Below are 21,619 nucleotides of genomic sequence, written 5' to 3' on the forward strand. Positions count from 1 at the left end.
AGCTAGAGGGTATTATGCTCAGTGAAATAAGCCAGGTGGAGAAAGACAAGTACCTAATCATTTCCCTCATATGTGGAGTATAAGAAGAAAAACTGAAGGAACAAAACAGCAGAAGAATCACAGAACCCAAGAATGGACTAACGGTTACCAAAGGGAAAGGGACTGGGGGGGATGGGTGGGAAGGGAGGGATAAGGGCAGGGAAAAAGAAAGGGTGCATTACGATTAGCATGTATAATGTGGGGCACGCATAGGGAGGGCTGTGCAACACAGAGAAGACAAGTAGTGAGTCTACAGCATCTTACTATGCTGATGGACAGTGACTGTAATGGGGTTTGTGGTGGGGGGACTTGGTGAAGGGGGGAGTCTAGTAACCATAATGTTCTTCATGTAATTGTAGATTAGTGATAATAAAATGAATAATAAAATATATATATATATATATATACACACAACACATATATGTTATTAAGTACAAATGTTATACTTAATATACTATATATGTTTTATATATAATATATAAACTAATAATAAAAGATACTATGCAAATAGAAATTAAAACAGTAATGAAGAATAAGGTAGTATACAGATGGGGACTCTGTATTTTTCACTCAATTTTTTTCTGTAAACCTAAAACTGCTCAAAAAGTAATTTAAAAAAGTAGAATAGAAAATAGAAATTCAAAACAAAGAACAATCTATGTAAGTGGGAATCATAATCTCATTTAATTCAATGACCTCACCAACATGAAATAATATCAACCGGTTTAACCCTCAAGGATCTAGTCTTCTTTTGAAGCCATTGTCTATATCACTTATCAGAAATCAAATTCAGTATTACAGCATCTCTTATATGGTTGTTTTATAGGTTTTTTTATATTAATCAACCTTCAGATTGTTATGTGACTACCTAATCACATGGTTATATCTTATCTCTCCAAATAAAATGTAAGTAACTTAAGAGTAGAGAAAAAAGGCAGCATGTAGCACAGCGTCTTTAACATAGCAGAGATAACTATATCTAGCTATTTACAATTTATAGTTTATTCAACTGTAAGTGTCCAATATTTGCCAATTAACTGCAAAGTGATGATGGGGTACCCAATATTAATGAGGTCCCCTAGAATATAAAGGACTTTTCTCTCTTTGTACTTCATGTAATTTGCTTTCAGCGGTTGGATTATGAATTTTTCAATTTTGGGTTTCCTATTTAAAATGAAGAGCATTTTTACAAAAGGCTATAGGAAGACAGAGAGAAAGTACAAATGTGAGTTAGCACACACAGAAGGAAGATGGTTTGGGGCTGTGTAGTGTTCCTTCACTATTTTCTCTTTCCTGGCTATACACTGTTAGTAGCCTTCTGTAACAAAAGGAGACTCCTACCTGAATATTTACCCCTATCTAAAAATTCAAATCCACTCTAGAAATTCCAGCCAGTAAAGGGACCAGATGCTGGTATCCATCAATATCAATGTTATGTTGCTGGTATCCTACTAATTCTCCTACCAATAGGTTTGTTGATCAGTATAGGAGGCAGCAAGGGTTTTGGAAGTTTTATCTAGACAACAATAATTCCTGTGTTTTTGTACGAAGATCTTAGAGGGCTGAAAGAGGTCATACCAATATCCTTTTCTTTATTAACTAACAACTTAAGTTTTTGGGCATCCCATACCATGGCTTCAGGAGATTAAGTGTGATCTTTGAAGATTCATCAAGAGTTGCAGTTCTGGGAGCTCAATAATGACCTACCTATGCTCTCTACTCACCTCAGAGGTTTCAGGAGTTCAAATGACACAGAAAACTGCTTTACGTGCCAATAGCTGCCACACCCTGCTCTAAGGCATACCTCTCTGCCTATTAGAAATATCAAACATACCTCCATGTGTAGCCATTGTCAACAGAGAAACAGCCCAGCTAGGAAAACAGCCAAAAAGCTTTGACTGGAAAGTTTTCAAAGTAGGCAGACACTCTGGTTTAGCCTTTAATAAAGTATGTTTGGAGCAACATAAATAATATATTAAGAATAATAGTCACCAAAGGGCCATTAATGTTATTGGATTTATGACATCTTTTAATAATCTTCTATTATTATTGTATCTTCTAAATCCCAAAGCACAGGAGACCATAGCCTGGAGCTGTATCCACCACCTGCATTCTCAGCCCATCAGCATCTCTCTTGTTCTCATCCATCCTCATCTCTCAAAATAAATTCCACTCTCTATCAAGGACCTCCAAAGAAATAGAAACACAACACCAAGGCATTCATTGGCTGTCTTTTTTTTCTTCCATTCCATGCTTTAGGTCATGCCAGTGTCCTCTTTGCCTATATTACTATGTCCTCAAAATATTGAGTAGTTGCCTGAAATCTTTTGTAACCATTCTAAACAGTGTTAAAACCTGAAAAACAGAATTGCACACCTGAACACCCCTCCCCCAAATACAGAAACCATATTCCTCAGCTACCACAGAGAATCCAAGTTCCAGCAGCAATGTTCTGAAACCCCTGGAGGCCCCTCTAAAAAGGCAGAGCTCCAACTAGCCCTATGCCTACATGCATTCAATATTTACTGAGTCCTACCACATGTAAAAGGCTCTGTGTCATGCCCTTCTTTTGTAGGAAGCCATTCTTTCCTAATCACACTCGTCCGTACTCTCCACCCACTCAGGTAGTCCCTTTGCCAACTCCTAAGAACACCGCCTCTTTCTCAGACTAAGGCCTTCTCCCAATGCTTGCAGCCTTAACAGCTCTTCTTTATTCACCTAACTTCCCACATTATTAGTACTTCTTAAACTGGTCTAAAACCTCTGCTGAACAATTTCTTTCTTTCTCATTATGGGCTGACAGCTATCTCTAGTTACCACACTAACATTCTGACATACACTTAAGTTTACATATTACCTTTGAGCAGTGGTTCTCACTTTATGTACATCAGAATGACCTGAAAAAATTGGTAAATATACAGTCTTCTGGGGTAAAGAATACATTTCTAACAAGCTCCAAGGTGATGCTCATGCTGCTGGTCCAGAGACCACACTTTGGAAACTATCACCTTTGAGAATATGATAAAAGCTATGAAAAACTGCACGTACATATAATATTTGCATGCAATTTCAAGCAATTCATGAATGCCCACTTACAGATACCTTCTGTGCTGTATTTCTTTCTAAGGGATGTTTAGGACACAGTGTTCCCTGATGTGACCATAAGAAGTGCTAATTGTGGTACAGATGTGCATGCCAATACCTCCTACAAATGAGGAGGAATGCTTGGCATTGGAAAATCAATTCTGTACAATGCGCTGCCCCCTTCAGTCTCACCTGTCTCTCACATGCATGTGATGATTTTTCTGTACCTCTGGTTTAATTCCCAGGAAAAGACTAAGAGGCTCTTTGGAATCACTCAAATAAAACCATATTATAGGTGAAGAAGTGATCTGGTAGAAAGAACATAAATACTGGATTAAGACAAAACTAGACTGAAATTCTGGTTCTGTCTTTCTTAAAGTTATGATCACTAAGCCTCAACTTCTTCACTTATAAAATTGGGGATTTTCCAGGAAAATCATTTTTTCCCTTCTAGGCAAAGGTTATATGAAACCCCCATGAGGATGAAAGGAGTGGTGGTTCTACCATTTAAAACCAATGATTCTTATGTACGGTAAGGAATTTAAGTGTTGAACAGCAAGTGAATGTCTAAATTAAGAAAATGAAATAACTGAACTAAATAATCTCTAAGATTCTTTCAAATCTAACACTTTGCATTTATGAACTCTGGCCCACATAAAATCACTCACTTATATTATCTATACATACTCAACAATCATTTATTTAACTCAGCACAGTAAACTCTTTAAAAAACAATTATACCTTTATTTCCCTTCTCTACACTAATAACATTCCAACACCTACTGGAAAAATAAATATAAATAATAATAAGCTTTTCTCCTTCCCTCAAATAGGCCTGTGTAAATTACATCTTAATCAGAACAGAAAAGCCCTTCTGAAGAAGCTTCCCTCTGTATTTCCTCAACAGATAGCCAGAGTTTACTTTAATTTTTAATTTAGTAAATTTAGTAAATTTCTTTATTCAGTAAGATCTCTCAGGATTTGGCTGTTACAGATATAGCTCAATTCTATATATTTTAGCTTTAAAAGATCTATCAGGTATTCTTTTCTCAACCTACAATCCTATAGTTTATTGCAAGAACCCACACACTATATGTAATGTGTGAATATGTACAAATATCTATCAGAATTACCCCCTAAATCCCAGGTTCTATGAATCTATAAATTACCTAAGCATCAGGCAATTAGCACTAAACATACCTCTTGTAGAAGACGTGGATCCAGGCAGTCACCATCATCATTAAACATAGACTCCCAGCTCTCCTCAATGGCAGCACTTTCTTCCATGTAAGAAGTTTTAGTTGCTTTCATTTCCATGGATTTTTCCACAGACAAAGAGTCTATATCAGGAAAGGATACACCAAATTCTATATTCTCTGAGTCATCTTCCTCTTTCGTTTTGAACTCTTCAGCAGTTTTTAGTTCATTCAATGCCTCTGCTATATCACCAGTACAATCTAGATCATTGCCCAAGGCACTGTCTGATAGTACTGTCCCATTTAACATACTGAGTTCAGAGTCCAAAAAAGTGTTACAATTACTACCAGCAATCTTCTTTATAGGTAAGGAAGAAGCAGAATCTGACAAGCTCTCTATCAACTTTCCTGTTGACTCTGTGAAAATAGATGAAATACTCTCAGCATAAATATCTGAGCAAGCAGTCAGGTTGCTGAAATTTTCAGTGTCATTACCACTTCCAGCTGTATGAAGAGGAGCTGTATCTGCACTCATTTCTAAATATTCTGAGGAATTACTTATGTTGCTACAGGCCCCATCAACTATTCTAACTGCAACTCTACAAGAGCTGCCTACAGCTTTCTGATTGGGCATGACATCTGTAATGTCTATCATACATGCCTTATTGGTAATGTCACCTAAGCTCTTAGAGCCATTTTCTGTAACTGTTTCATGAGGAAGGAAAGCTGCATCAGAAGGTTCATACTGTACACATAACTCATCAGCAGTGCTGTCATTCTCATACTCTCTAATCATTGTTGAATCAAAAATGCCATTTGTGCTCTCTAATTTGGGGATTACAGTCATTCTATGAGAGATGTTACTCACGGTATCAGGAATGGAATCTATACTTTTCTGACCCAACATGAAATCAGTATTGTTGGATCTATCACCAACATTCTCAGCTTCAAAGTCTACACAAGTTTGGTCAGTGACACCATCCGGACTTCCAGGAACAGAACTCATGGTGACACCTCCATTGCTGAGCTTCAACACTCCACCTGAGGTTTGCATGCTTTGTTGTACAATCCCAGAATCAGAAGTTGGTTTTACTGGTACAGTCATACTCTGAGATGTCAACACAGAACTAAAAACTCGAGGAAACTGGGATAGTATCGCCACAACCTTGGTATCAGTTTCAGTTCTGCTTTCCAAACCTCTGTCTTTACATGCTTCCCCACTTAATTCATGCCTACTGAAATCACAGAATTCCTTATTTTGTAATGTTCTGTTTATCAGAGCTTGAGCCTCACTGGTTTCTGAACAAGACTGAGGGAGAGGCAACCTCTCATGTCTTGTCACATCTGTGGTTCCAACCTCCAAACACTTCACCTTCAGTGGTTTTAAATGTCTTTGTAAAGGTATACTAGGTATAATCCCAGGATCTGGGACTCTGTGCTGATGTCCTTGGGATAATACTTCTTTGGATTCTGTACTTCCCCTCTTAGTACCAACACTAGCTTGCTTGCTTGCTTGAAGACATGTGTCTTTTCTTAATTTTTTTGAAGATTTCTTTCCTCCCCTAAGATTGTACTCCTTAATATTACTTAGTCTTTGAGCCTCAGGTTTGTCTCTAAAGCTCTCCTTTTGGGACAGACATTCTTCTTTTTGTTCTTGTTTCACCATGGAGTTAGGTTGACCACATCTTTTTTCCCCATCACCTGACTTGAGGAGTATTACACCTCTTCGAGCTTTAGGTACATAAAGTGCCATGTCAGGCCTTCTGGCTCGAACTCTGCATCTCTCTGCTTCTTGCTGCATGGCACCACCTCAATCTAAAAGAAAAAGACGGAATGATTTAATTACCAGAAAGTAATTACAATGTATTGAACCAAGATATTTTTAAAGACTAGGTAGAGGGCCCACTAATCCATCCTATAGAAACCCTCAAGTTAAAAGAAAGTAAAATCTTCCATAAAATAATTAATGCAATCAGGTAAGCAACTAAGGAAATTAAGTTCTAAAACAATTCATGAGCCCGTGAATTATACCTACCTATCTTCTTTCTTCATATTCCCCAAGCCCTTTACCTCCACCTCCCAGTCCTACTTTTTAACAAAAGGCCTTGTCTCAGACTAAATTAAAACACTGCTATAACAGTGACTGCCAGCTATCAAAGACTCATAAAATACAACTGTCTCCCTACTGTAGGAACTCAGAATTTACATTGAAGAGTATACTCAGAGAGAACCCCAAAAACATATTTGCTCCACATAAATATATATATATACATGATATTTAAGATTAACTTACAGAAGTAACTTGAATGCCAGCTAGAAAATGAGACTATTAATCAAGGACTGCTTTCTAGAAGATGTTTCTGACCTATGTAATACTTTAGCAAAGAAATAGGTAGTGGGAAAGAGAGACATTATTCTATTAATACTTTTTAATCAAGTGACCTACTATAAATTTTTCCTCCTTCCAGCAGCAATAAAACAGGTGTGGATAGGATGAAGGAGGGTGGAGACCAAGGAATGTGATGAGAAAAGTCCACTATGGTTGATGAATGGAGTTACAAGGGGGAGAAATTTAATGACAGTTAAAAAGACCTTAATCTAGTATCTACAAGACACAAGCAATATATGCTAGACAATTTCATACTGAGTTATTGTTTTACTCTTCAAAATAATACTGTGAAATAGGTATTAGTTTGTCCAGAGCCAAGAGAATAAGTAGCTGGTATACAAAGCAAAAAAACACCCATACACACTCCAAAGCACCCAATGTTAATACTCACCACATACATGTCAAAGGAAAGAGATAGGATAGGAAAACTATTTTCAGATCCCTAAAATTTCTCCTGCTCCAGAACACCTCCTCAGTGAAGCAGCTCTGCTCTCACAGCACAGGCTATTTTCTCTTCAGCCATGGTATATACCATGGTCCAGTGATGCTCTTGTCCCTTTTCTCTTTTGATGTCTTATTATCTAGCCCATTATTGTTCATGGGTTCTCTCCCTATCTATTCATTTGTGGAAAAATATGACTTTAAAACTTAGCTATGCCAGGATTTTTCAAAAATGCTGACTTTCCAAAAATAGAAGTATTACAGTGTATTTCATTGAAAGGGATACCAATGAAGACATCTAGTATCCAAACAAGACATTTGTTTCTTGATCTTGGCAAAGCATCTGACAAAATACATCATGATGAACTATATGTAAGATGGTAAAATGTAGGCTACTTAATATAACTGGTAGGTGGTCTCATAACAAGAAGTAATAATAATGGGCAGAAGTGAATTTAGAGAGGCTTATTTTAAGAACAGTGCCCCCGTAGCCTTTTGGAATTTAATATTTAAAAAAACAATTTGGATGAAAAAATAACTTGGATATAAACAATAAACATTGAGTGCTTATTAAATCTGCAAATGACACAAGACTGATAGGATTAATAAGTACCAAAAATTATAAAGTTAGAATTTAAGTAACATTTCTACAATCTGGAACGCTGTGCTGAAAACAATATGAAGACATAAGAATGAATAAATATAAAGATCTACTTTAGGTTTAAAAAAAACAGTTGACTTCTGTGTAAAATTTGCACAAAAAACATCTAAAAGCTTTTATCTCATCTACAAAGTCAATAAAGGCCAAAAGGTAGTAGTGTGGATGTTTAGAAAGGCAACACAGTCTTAGATTACACAGAAACTATGCCATACAATGTAGGATTAAAGGAACTAAAGGTATACTCCTTGCCCAAAAAGGACTACAATGGAAACATCCCAGCTACCTTTATACTAACAGGTTGTTTGATCTACAGAAAAGACAAATTTTCTCTTCTAAGTTTCTATGCTTCTATACTATCAAGTAATGAACTCTGTCTCTAGAATTCTGTCTCTAGAATAATTTAAATACAGTCTGGAAAACTGACTGATTACACTAGAGAAACAATTTCTATCTGTATGGCAGATTGGTCTGGATTAATTTTAATCATTCTTCGAACTCTAAATATTCTATTTCTCATTTACACCAGACATATATACCACAGATTTCAAATTTAAAATAATTATTACATGCTATACAACTGATGACATAAATTTTAAAACTCAAACCTTTTATATTAGTGCCCACATGTTGTCATTATATGTTTTCCTAAAGCTGAATAACAGTGTAATAAATTTGTTATTATCTAATTCTTAGCAAAACACTGAATTCAATTATGTCATGACCACCAGTGTTGACATGGGTTTAGCAACCAGCTTTCCAAGCGCAGTTTGGACAACTGGCTGACACTTATGTTTACATCAATCATGTCAACAATATGATTTCTTTGCTAACCTGGATCATCATTTTTGAATGGAAAATTATATCCTCTACTTTTTGAGTTATGCACAACGTAAGAGCTAAAGACATGACATTTTTCCCCATCACCTTAACTCTAGACAATCAAAAAACAAAAAATCAAGCCCTGACTTAAGACATTTGCTGATCTCTGTGGTGTAACTATTCCCAACATGGCTAATTCCAAGCTACCAGTGTGACATCACTGAACATGGAACTAGGAAAATTATACACAATATTTCAACATTATATGCAATAGTTCAACCATAAAGATACAATATATATATAAATAACTCCAAGGGTAAGTAACATAGTAAAATGTAGACAACTAATTAGGAAGGCATGAATTTTAATTTATTACCTTCCTATAAAAAGCATCATTTATTTACAATAAGGTATGTAATTTAATTTTAATAATGGCTATGTTCAAAAATCAGTTTGCAAAATTCCTAAAATTTTAACAATCAGCTCTTAGGCCAGAAGGCGATGCCCCAATACACCACTGGCTGTGACTTCCTTCAAAATACTCATCGACACACACACACAACAACAAAGGACATCCCCATCCTGTGGGCTTTCAAGATAATGCCAATTCAATTTAAAACCTTGTGTTTTCATGAATTTCCTTTACAATTGTAGGCATGAAAGGCCTTTAACATTGAGAGACAGGGTGCCTTTTATGTGCAGGTTTAAAATATATCTTGGATTAAAAGTTTCCCACCCAGGTATTTACTAAGAGCACTTGATATTTTCTTTCTCTCTTTAAACACAGTTTAATTTTTCACAATGTTGTAAGTGCTTTTATCAGTCCAATTTGTTTCTTAACTGCAAGGGAGAATCAGTTATTTGGGGGGTATATTTCACAGCTAACTTATCCTGGAATGGCCATCAGCATGCAATTCTATTCAAAATTACATTCCCTAAAGGGGATAAAAATTCATATTTCTTTACAATTGTGGGCAATTAATTGCTAATGTACACCTTTAAAATATTTAAGACAAATCATTTTTTATACTACTTTTGAACACTGGGATCATACATAAGCACCTGCCAAACTGCTCCTACAGTTTCAAATTCTCCTTAAAAGAAAAATAACTTCCTTTAAGTACCCTCTGACCCATACTCATGAGTAAGTGAACTAGCACAGAACAAATTAAGTTTTTATATTTTTGTAACAGAAAGTCAACACTGTCCACATTTGGTATCTGAAATATATGGATCTCTCTCCAATCAACAATAGAGAATATTGGCACTTAAGGTACTCACTGGATAATTCAATTAATTCAATCCAGTACTCACCAAAGGTTCAAATGAGACATCTGACATTTGAGAGAAGTGCCTAATGGGCATTTTAACTACTCATTATTTGAGAACAAATTCGCTAAGCTCTATCACTTAACTGGCTTATTAAAATGCATCATAACTAAACCATATATTTTTGTCTTAACTTTTTATTTGGAAATAATTTCATATGTACAGATAAGTTACTGATAAGCACCTGTACATCCTTTGCCAATATTTAGCTACTATTAACATTTTACCGCACTTGCTTTATCAGTTGAAATTGTGTGTTTCGTCTCTCCTTTCTCTCTCTACACATACACACACAATTTTTTTCTGAACCTTTTGAGGGCAAATCAGACATCATGGCCCTTTTACCCCAAATACTTTAGAGCATATTTCCTATAAACAGGTATATTCTCTTTCATAATCACAAGTTATCACTGTCAGCAATTTAACATTATACTTTTATCCAGTCTAACTTAAATATTACAGTTCTGTTAGTTGTCCCAGTAATATCCTTTACAGCATATTTCCAATACTGGATCCTAGATTAGAATTACATAATGAATTTAGTTACCATGTCTCTTTACCTCCTACATTCCAGAATGTTTCTGAGGCTTTTCATGGTCTTTTCTGACATCAACATTTTGGAAAACTCACACTCCTGGCCTTTTGTGTTGTTTTGTTTTGTTTTCTTTTGTTTTCTCTTCTTTTTCTTTAATAGGATTCATTTTTTTATTTTGGAATCATTAATCTACAATTACATGAGCAACATTATGCTTACTAGACTCCCCCCATCATCAAGTCCCCACTACATATCCCATTACAGTCACTGTCCATTAGTGTAGTAAGATGCTATAGAATCACTACTTATCTTCTCTGTGTTTTAGAGACTTCCCGGTGCCCTGCACTACATTATGTCTGCTAATCCTAATACACTTTTTCACTCTTGTCTCTTCCTTCCCACCCAACCTCCACAGTCCCTTTCACTTTGATAACTGTTAGTCCATTCTTGGGTTCTGTGAGTCTGCTGCTATTTTCTTCCTTCAGTTTTTGCTTTGTTCTTACACTCCACAGATGAGTGAAATAATTTGATACTTGTCTTTCTCCGCCTGGCTTATTGCACTGAACATAATACCCTCTAGCTTTATCCATGTTGTTGCAAATGGTAGGATTTGTTTTCTTCTTACGGCTGAATAATATTCCATTATGTATATGTACCACCTCTTCTTTATCCATTCATCTACTGATGGACACGTAGGTTGCTTCCATTTCTTTGCTATTGTAAATAGTGCTGCAATAAACATAGGGGTGCATATGTCCTTTTCAAACTGGGCTGTTGCATTCTTTGGGTAAATTGCTAGGAGTGGAATTCCAGGGTCAAATGGTATTTCTATTTTGAGCTTTTTGAGGAACCTCCATACTGCGTTCCACAATGGTTGAACTAATTTACATTCCCACAAGCAGTGTAGGAACGTTCCCCTTTCTGTACATCCTCACCAACGTTTGTTGTTGTTTGTCTTTGGGATGGTGGCCAACCATACTGGTGTGATGTGATATCTCATTGTGGTTTTAATTTGCATTTCTCCGATGATTAGGGATGTGGAGCACCTTTTCATGTGCCTATTGGCCACTTGAATTTCTTCTTCGGAGAAGGGTCTGTTCAGATCCTCTAACCATTTTTTAATTGTATTATTTGCTTGGTGTTTGTTGAGGTGAGTGACTCTTTATAGATTATGGATGTCAACCCTTTATCAGATATGTCATTTATGAATATATTCTCCCATACTGTACGATGTCTTATTGTTCTATTATGGTGTCCTTTGCTGTACAGAAGCTTCCCAGCTTGATATAGTCCCAGTTGTTCATTTTTGCTTTTATTTCCCTTGCCTTGGGAGGTATGTTCATGAAGAAGTTGGTCATGTTTATGTCCAAGAGATTTTTGCCTATGTTTTTCTCTAAGAGTTTCATGGTTTCATGACTTACATTCAGGTCTTTGATCCTTTTCAAATTTACTTTTGGGTATGGGGTTAGACAATACTCTACTTTCATTCTCCTACACGTAGCTGTCCAGTTTTGCTAACACCAGCTCTTGAAGAAGTTGTCATTTCCCCATTGTATATCCATCACTCCTTTAGTGTATATTAATTGACCATATATGTTTGGGTTAATATCTGGACACTCTGTTCTGTTCCACTGGTCTGTGGCTCTGTTCTTGTGCCAGTAACAAATTGTCTTGATTACTGTGGCTTTGTAGTAGAGCTTGAAGTCGGGGAGCATAATGACCCCTGCTTTATTCTTCCTTCTCAGGATTGCTTTGGCTATTCGGGGACTTTTGTGATTCCATGTGAATTTTAGAACTATTTGTTCCAGTTCGTTGAAGAATGCTATCAGTATTTTGATAGGGTTTGCATTGAATCTGTAATTGCTTTAGGCAGGATGGCCATTTTGGCAATATTAATTCTTCCTACCCAAGAGCATGGAATGAATATCCATTTATTAGTGTCCTCTTTAATTTCTCCTAAGAGTATCTTGTAGTTTACAGTTTATAGGTCTTTCACTTCCTTGGTTAGGTTTATTCCTAGGTATTTTATTCTTTTTAATGCAATTGTGAATGGAATTGTTTTCCTGATTTCTCTTTCTGCTAGTTCATCTTAGTGTATAGGAAAGCAACAGATTTCTGTGTACTAATTTTGTATCCTGCAACTTTGCTGAATTCCAATATTAGTTCTAGTAGTTTTGGAGTGGAGTCTTTAGGGTTTTTTATGTACAATATCATGTCATCTGCAAATAGTGACAGTTTGACTTCTTCTTTACCAATCTGGATGCCTTGCCTGAATGCCTTGTATTTCTTTGTTTTGTCTAATTGCCGTGGCTAGGACCTCCAGTACTATGTTGAATAACAGTGGGAAGAGTGGGCATCCCTGTCATGTTCCTGATCTTAGGTGAAAAGTTTTCAGCTTCTCGTTGTTAAGTATGATGTTGGTTGTGGGTTTGTCATATATGGCCTTTATTATGTTGAGGTACTTACCCTCTATACCCATTTTGTTGAGAGATTTTATCATGAATGGATGTTGAATTTTGTTGAATGCTTTTTCAGCATCTATGGAGATGATTATGTGGTTTTTGTCCTTGTTTTTGTTGATGGGTGGATGATGTTGATGGATTTTCGAATGTTGTGCCATCCTCATGTCCCTGAGGAATCCCACTTGATCATGGTGTATGATGCTCTTGATGTATTTTTGAATTTGGTTTGCTAATATTTTCTTGACTATTTTTGCATCTATGTTCATCAGGGATATTGGTGTGTAATTTTCTATTTTTTAGGGTCTTTGCCCGGTTTTGCTATTAGACTGATGCTGCCTTCATAGAATGAGTCTGGAAGTATTCCCTCCTCTTCTATTTTTTGGAAAACTTTAAGGAGAATGGGTATTATGTCTTCTCTGTATGTCGGATAAAATTCAGTGGTGAATCCATCTGTACCAGGGGTTTTGTACTTGGGTAGATTTTTGATGACCAATTCAATTCCGTTGCTGGTAATGGGTCTGTACGGGTTTTCTGTTTCTTCATTGGTCAGTCTTGGAAGGTTGTATTTTTCTAAGAAGTTGTACATTTCTTCTAGGTTTTCCAGCTTGTTAGCATATAGATTTTCATAGTATTCTCTAATAATTATTTGTATTTCTGTGGGGTCTGTCATGATTTTTCTTTTCTCATTTCTGATTCTGTTGATGTGTGTAGATTCTCTTTTTTTCTTAATAAGTCTGGCTAAGGGTATATCTATTTTGTTTATTTTCTCAAAGAATCAGCTCTTGGTTTCATTGATTTTTTTCTATTGTTTTATTCTTCTCAATTTTATTTATTTCTTCTCTGATCTTTATTATGTTCCCCCTCCCCCTGACTTTGGGTCTCATTTGTTCTTCTTTTCCAGTTTCAATAATTGTGACTTTAGACTATTCATTTGGGATTGTTCTTCCTTCTTTAAATAGGCCTGGATTCCTATAGACATTCCTCTTAGAACTGCCTTCGCTGTGTCCCACAGAAGAAGGGACTTTGTGCTGTTGTTGTCATTTGTCTCCATATATTGCTTGATCTCTATTTTAATTTGGTCATTGATCCATTGATTATTTAGGAGCATGTTGTTAAGCCTCCAATTCCATGTGTTTGTGAGCCTTTTTGTTTTCTTTGTACAATTTATTTCTAGTTTTATACCTTTGTGGTCTGAGAAGTTGGCTGGTAGAATTTCAATCTTTTTGAATTTACTGAGGCTCTTTTTGTGGCCTAGTATGTGGTCTATTCTGGAAAATGTTCCATGTGCACTTGAGAAGAATGTGTATCCTGCTGCTTTTGGGTGGAGAGTTCTGTAGATGTCTGTTAGGTCCATTTGTTCTAGTGTGTTCTTCAGTGCCTCTCTGTCCTTACTTATTTTCTGTCTGCTGGATCTGTCCTTTGGAGTGAGTGGTGTGTTGAAGTCTCCTAGGATGAATGCATTGCATTCTATTGCCTCCTTTAATTCTGTTAGTATTTCATTCACATATGTCGGTGCTCCTGTATTGGGTGCATAGATATTTATAATGGTTATATCCTCTTGTTGGAATGAGCCCTTAATCATTATGTAATGTCCTTTATCTCTTGTTACTTTCTTTGTTTTGAAGTCTATTTTGTCTGATACTAGTACTGCAACACCTGCTTTTTCTCCCTATTGTTTGCATGAAATATCTTTTTCCATCCCTTGACTTTAAGTCTGTGTATATCTTTGGGTTTGAGGCGAGTCTCTTACAAGGAGCATATAGATGGGTCTTGCTTTTTTTTTTTTTTTTTGAGAGGGCATCTCTCATATTTATTGATCAAATGGTTGTTAACAACAATAAAATTCAGTATAGGGGGGTCAACGCTCAATGTACAATCATTAATCCATCTCAAGCCTAATTCTCGTCAGTCTCCAATCTTCCGAAGCATAACAAACAAGTTCTTACATGGTGAACGAATTCTTACATAGTGAATAAATTCTTACATGGTGAACAGTACAAGGGCAGTCATCACAGAAACTTTCGGTTTTGATCATGCATTATGACCTATAAACAATCAGGTCAAATATGAATATTCGTTTGATTTTTGTACTTGATTTATATGTTGATCCCACATTTCTCCTATTATTATTATTTTTATTTTTAATAAAATGCTGAAGTGGTAGGTAGATGCAAGATAAAGGTAGAAAACATAGTTTAGTGCTGTAAGAAGGCAAATGTAGATGATCAGATGATCAGGTGTGTGCCTATGGACTAAGTATTAATCCAGGCTAGACAAGGGCAGCAAGACATCCACGGATGCAGAAGATTTCTCTCAAAGCAGGGGGGGTGAGGTTCTGAGCCTCACCTCTGTTGATCCCCAAATTCTCACCTGATGGCCCCCCTGCGACTGTGCCTGTCTTAGGTTGTTCCTCCCTTGAGGAATCTTACCCATCTCTGGCTAACCAGTCATCTTCCGGGGCCATACAGGGAAATGTAAAGTTGGTAAGTGAGAGAGAAGCCATATTGTTTGCAAAGGTTAGCTTTTTGCTTCTTTGCAGATTTATGCCCTGTGGCTTCTATGCCCAGCACTTGTCTCGAGGTATCTTTACCACCTGGAGGAATTATGATACTCGGTAAATTCGATATGAGGCACGAATTCTATTTAAGGGTTGTAATTAGGAAGGAAGAAGAAAAGCTATAGATGTAGCATATGAAGGAAACATGGGAGGACTGATTATTTCTTTGACATATCTTCTTGTATACTACCTTAAGTATGTATAGGTTTTAAACTACTAACTAATTTGCACACACATATTAACAAAATAGGAATACGGTGACATAAACAAAGCAAATCTATAATTACCATCCATCTCCAGTGAAGCCAAGAAAACCATTTAGGCACCCTAGGCATTTGTGAAAATTTATCTATGATATGATGGATATTGTCCAACTGTACTTGAACCATCAGACAAATTAAAGCAGCCCATTTCTGGGATCTGTTCACATCCCATATGTTCTTTTAACCATAGATAGTCTATAGTCATGAGATTTTGGAGTGCTACAACTTGCACCCCTCCCAACTCCTGGTTGAGTTCCAACAGTACAGATCTGGTCAAATTCGTTGTCTCACTGTATGCACATGCCAGCCTAGACATCTCCCTCCTCATTCCTATGGCAAGTCCAGGAGACGGTGGGCTGGATGCAGCCACAACCGCAGCATCGTCCGGATCCCTGTGGAGGCTTTTTGATGATCATCGATGGGTCTTGCTTTTTTATCTATTCTATTACTCTATGTCTTTTGATTGGTGAATTCAGTCCATTTACATATACTTATTGCCATTGCAGGGTTTAGATTCAGGGTTTCCTAAGGTTCAAGGGTAGCTTCTTTACTATCTAACTGTCTAACTTAACTCCTTTATTAAGCTATTATTTACACAGTCTGATGATTCTTTATTTCTCTCCCTTCTTATTCTTCCTCTTCCATTCTTTATATTTTAGGTGTTTTATTCTGTACTTTTGTTTTTCCTTTGACTGCTTTTGTGGATATTTGATTTTATCTTTTGCCTTTAGTTAGTATTTGGTTCGTCTTCTTTGTCTGCTGTGATTTTATTTTCTCTGGAGACATCTATTTAGCCTTAGGAGAGCTCCCATCTAGAGCAGTCCCTTTAAAATATGCTGTAGAGGTGGTTTGTGGGAGGCAAATTCCCTCAACTTTTGCTTGTTTGGAAACTGTTTAATCCCTCCTTCAAATTTAAATGATATTCGTGCTGGATATAGTATTCTTGGTTCAAGGCCCTTCTGTTTCATTGCATTAAATATATCATGCCATTCTCCTCTGGCCTGTAAGGTTTCTGTTGAGAAGTCTGATGATAGCTTGATGGGTTTTCCTTTGCAGGTGACCTTTTTTCTCTCTCTGGCTGCCTTTAATACTCTGTCCTTGTCTTTGATCTTTGCCATTTTAATTATTATATGTCTTGCTGTTGTCCTCCTTGAGTCTCTTGGGTTGGGAAATCTGTGGGCTTCCATGGCTGAGAGAGTATTTCCTCCCTCAGTCTGGGGAAGTTTTCAGCAATTATTTCTTCAAAGACAGTTTCTATCCCTTTTTCTCTCTTCTTCTTCTTCTGGTACCCCTTGTTCTGTTTGGATTGGTCACACAATTCTCTTAATATTATTTCATTCCTAGAGATCCTTTTATCTTTCTCTGCCTCGGCTTCTGTGTATTCCAGTTCTCTGATTTGTATTGCATTTACAGTCTCTTGCACCTCATCCACTCTGCTCTTAAGATCTTCTATCGATTGTTTCATTTCTGTTATCTCCCTCCGGACTTCATCCCTCAGCTCTTGCATATTTCTGTGCAGGTCCATCAGCATGGTTATGACTTTTATTTTGGAATCTTTTTCAGGAAGATTGGTTATATCATCGTATCTTACCAGGCTGTCTCTACGGCTGTCTGAGTGATTTTTGACTGGACCAGATTCTTCTGCCTTTTCATGGAGATAGATGTGGTCGCAGGCAGGTAGAGCGTGTGTCAGCTGGGAGAACCAAATCCCTTCCTGCTTGTTGGTCACCTTGCCCTTCTCTGCTGCCTGTGCTCTCTACCTGCACACTGGGAGCCGTCTCTGGGATAATCTCCTGAGCTGCCATGGTGGGAGAGCCCTCGGGTAGCCTGGGGCCCTGCAGGGTTTCGCAGTCACAGCAGGTGTGTTCTCCTGTGAGAACAGTGCCCCTTTGTGCCTTCTGCACCTTGCTCTGGCTTCCGCTGCCTATGCTGTCTACCCGCACACCGGGAGCAGTCTCTGGGATAATCTCCTGAACTGCCATAGGAGGGGTGACCTTGGGATATCCTAGCACACTGCGGTGGGTGACAGACATGCCACATATGTTCTCTTGCGAGAACGGCGCCCCTTCGTGCCTTCTGGACCTTGCTCTGGCTTCCTCTGTCTGTCCCGGTTAGCTGCGTGCTGGGAGGAGACTGTGTGGTTGCTGTCGGCAGGGCTGTTCTCCAGCTGCTCCGCAGCTGTGGCGGGTCAGCCGGTTTGCTTGCAGCACTGGCCGGGGGGAATGGATGGCAGGCTGCTTATCACTGTGAGGGGCTTCAGTTCTGCATTACCCCCCAGGGGGTTAGGGAGCCTGAAGTTCCTCAAGATTCCCAGTCTGATGGGCTGAGTGTGCTTGGACAATTCTGTCCAGCTGTTGAGCCTTTGTCCCTTTAAGACTTTTAAAAAGCGCCCGCTTTTCTTTTGTCCCAGGGGAGCCGGCTGTGGGGCTCAGCTCTCAGTCTCCATCTCAGATTTCAGTTTTCCATTTTCACTAATACCCAGTATACCATGCATTGTGTCTGTGCTCCCGGTGCAGATTACTAGGGCTGGTTAGTAGTCCTGTGTTTCCACTCACTTCCCACTCTGATTCTTTTCCTCCCGCCACTGAGCTGGGGTGGGGAGAGTGCTCAGGTCCTGCCGGGTCACAGCTTTGTATCTTACCCTTTTCGTGAGATGCTGAGTTCTCACAGATGTAGATGTAGCCTGGCTGTTGTACTGTATCTTCTGGTCTCTCTTTTAGGAATAGTTGTATTTGTTGTATTTTCAAAAATATATATGGTTTTGGGAGGAGATCTGTCACTCTACTCACACCACCATCTTGAGCCCCTCTCCACCTCCCAGACTTTTTTATTAATAGAACCATCCCTTATTTTTAAGGTTTGTGTGACATTCCTCATGATTAGGTTGAGGTTATACATTTTCAGCCAATATAGTACATAGGCAGTTATGTCTCCTTCTCAGGGCATCATGTCTGGACTCACATGATTCTATCTGTCCTTCAATGGTGATCCTTGCATTATCACCTCGTCAAGATATTGCCCAATTTCTCTGTGTAATTACTGTGTATTTTTTCCCTTACAACCAACAGGGAAGGTGTAGGGTAACAATTTAAGAGCATACAAATAACCTGCTCCTCATCAAAACTTCCCCTAGATTTAGCATCCACAAATGATTCTAATCTGATCCAATCTTTATTATGATGGTTGCAAAATGATGGTTTTTCCCAACTGTGAAAGTCCCTTCACATGTACCAGTCAATCCTTGTCATTTCTCTGAAAGCCAAAGTAAACCATGTATCTTAGCTAACCATAAAAGCTAAGGATCTCTAAGTTAAAGTCAATGTTAAAATCTTAGTTTTTATAATTGGTCATACAGGGAATGTCCATCTGAAAAACATTTCCTAACTTTTGCAAATCAAAGTTGAAAGTAACTATTTTCTTATCTAATGCCATTTATAAAAGAAAAGAAAAAGCATGTCTCTCAAATTATATGGTTCCTTTAACAGACACAGCATGTCTCTATCTACTCTTTTCCAAAAAAACACAGACTTAAGTTTGGTTTTCAAACACAATGACTAATCCATCCCAGATGTCTGGTAGTATTTATTTTTCTGTCTCTTTTCAAAGCCATCTCAAATTCCTTTGGGAAGAAGGCAAGGCATAATCAATTCATGTACATTAATAAAGAGAAATATGAGGGCACAAGAGGAAAACATTTTTTGTGGAAAATATTAGGAGAATATTTACTTCAAGTCTCTTTTCAACTTAGATTTGTTTCAACTATTAAATATTCTTTAGAATAATGAAATGTCTCAAATGAGGTATATTTTGAGTTCTGACCCTGGCATCCCCTTCAAATGATACGCAAAAACTAGGCAAGATAAAATATTTACGTAAAGTATATATTAAAATGCCAATGCAAATATTCTGATAGCAAGATTCAACAGTTAGATTTTCAATTGAAGATAACAGACAACCACACAAGTACTACCCCACTCCCAAAAGAGACCTACTTCTATATGGGAATTCAGATTACAATAAATGTGGCACTTCAAATAATGGAAAAATCTGGAACATACAATGTCAGGACAACTGCCTGGCTTGCCTTTATTGAGGATTTTGTGTGTTTATGCAAACGAGTATTCAGTCTATGAGTTGTTCCTAGTATTGAGAATTACATGATTATCAAGTTTACTGTAAGATGTACTATGCAAGTTAAAGATTCATGTATAAGGCTGGGTTTACCACTCCTTAAATGGTGGTGGAACTTACCTGTAGCTTTGTCTGGAAATGGTAATTTTGGTGGAGATGTTTTAAAATTATTTGATTTTTTTAATGTTAAAGGTCTACTGAAGTTTCCTTTTCTTCTTGATTCAGCTTGGCAATACATTTCTCTAGAAAATCTGCCTTTTGATCTAAGTTTACAAACTTATGGATATAAAAGTTGTTTATAATACTTTTGGTTATTAAGCATCTCTGTTATGGTAGCCATTATGTTTTCGTATTTGGTTCTTAAGATTGTTTATTTATGCTTTCTTTCTTTTGTACCTTATCAGTCCTGTCAGAAATCTACTTGATAAATTTTTCAAAGGACCAGATTTTGGTTTTATTTTCTTTTTCTGAATCCTTAATTTCTGCTCTCACCTTTATTATATTCTTTAATTTTCTTTAGCATTACTCTATTTTTTTAAAATTTCTTGAGTTGGTGACTTAATCAGCCATATTCCCAAATTTTTTGTTTCTGCTTTATTTTTATATTACAAAATTTTTCAAACATATTTAAAAGAGGAAATATAATGAACTCCCAAATGCCCGCTGCTTAGCTTCAAATCACAGTTAATGTTTCTTCTCTTTATCTGTGCATACACTCCCACCCACAACTGGATTATATTAAAGCAAGTACCAAACATCCAAACATCATGGCATTTTATCCTTAAGTACCTCAATATATATCTTTAAAAGATTAAGACTTTTTTAAAACAAAACTATAATATCTATATACACTTTTTTGAAAAAGGAAGTAATACCTTGTATAATCACATTCAATGCTCAAATTTTGCCAACTGTCTTTTTAACACTTACTTGTTAAAATCAGGATCTACAAAAAGATTTACACATTGCATTGGTCTTTTAATTTACAGGTGCCTGTTAGCACTGTTTTTGTTTTCCTATCTTGCCATTCATTTGTTAAAGAAACTGGGTTTCTTTAATCCAGAATTTCCCACTTTCTAGAGTTTGATGATTGCATTAATAAGTTCTTATACATACTATCTGTACTTCCTAAAAAGTAGTGGTTAATCTAGAGGCTTGATAGGATTTGGGTTTAAATTTTTATAGCAAGAATATGATGTCATAAGTGGTGCTATGAACTTCCTATTGCATCACATCAGAGAACAGTAATGTCTGATTGTCTCCTTTTTGTAATGTTAACACTGATCAGTGGGTTCAGGTGCTGTCAGTCTGAGCCATCCACTATAGTCTTTTTTATCCCTATTAGTCTTTCACCCAATGGTTTTAGTAGCCTTTGATGAACACTGCCAAGATACACTACTACTTTAGGGTTTGCAAAATGATGACATTCTAATTGCCATTCTTTTGGCATTTATTACTTGGAATTCTTTCATAAGGAACTTTCCCTCATCAACTATTTTGTGATTCTGAGGTACAGTTCTTATAGGTAAGACAGAATATGTAATTATTTATTTTCCAGTTTTTTCAAGAACTAGTTTCATGGCCTCCTCCTAAGGTAACCAACTTTTTTTTAGTCTATTTTAACAACAAAAACTCTCAAAGATTTTAACTTACTGTGTTTGAGTCCACTGCAGTAATTATTATTCTTGAAGTCCACACTATCTTTGGCCATGG

General features: G+C 37.0%; 1 protein-coding gene across 9 annotated transcripts in view; it reads right to left on the reverse strand.

Annotated features, from left to right (window-relative positions):
• Nucleotides 1-21,619, reverse strand: part of R3HCC1L (R3H domain and coiled-coil containing 1 like) — a 140,905-nt gene that overhangs the window by 43,951 nt on the left and 75,335 nt on the right. For 8 of the 9 annotated variants that reach the window (XR_005060655.2, XM_037015729.2, XM_037015732.2 and 5 more), the window contains one exon: nucleotides 4,324-6,134. Coding sequence is in view for 8 of the 9 variants with exons in the window: in XM_037015729.2 (XP_036871624.2) it covers nucleotides 4,324-6,120 (1,797 nt within the window). In the remaining variant the exon portion in view is untranslated. Of the gene's footprint in view, nucleotides 1-3,315; nucleotides 3,432-4,323; nucleotides 6,135-21,619 lie in introns of all 9 variants that reach the window. The other variant, XM_073240579.1, reaches the window with a different exon arrangement.

This window comes from Manis javanica, chromosome 7 (assembly GCF_040802235.1).
Source record: "Manis javanica isolate MJ-LG chromosome 7, MJ_LKY, whole genome shotgun sequence".
Classification (NCBI taxonomy): Eukaryota; Metazoa; Chordata; class Mammalia; order Pholidota; family Manidae; genus Manis; species Manis javanica.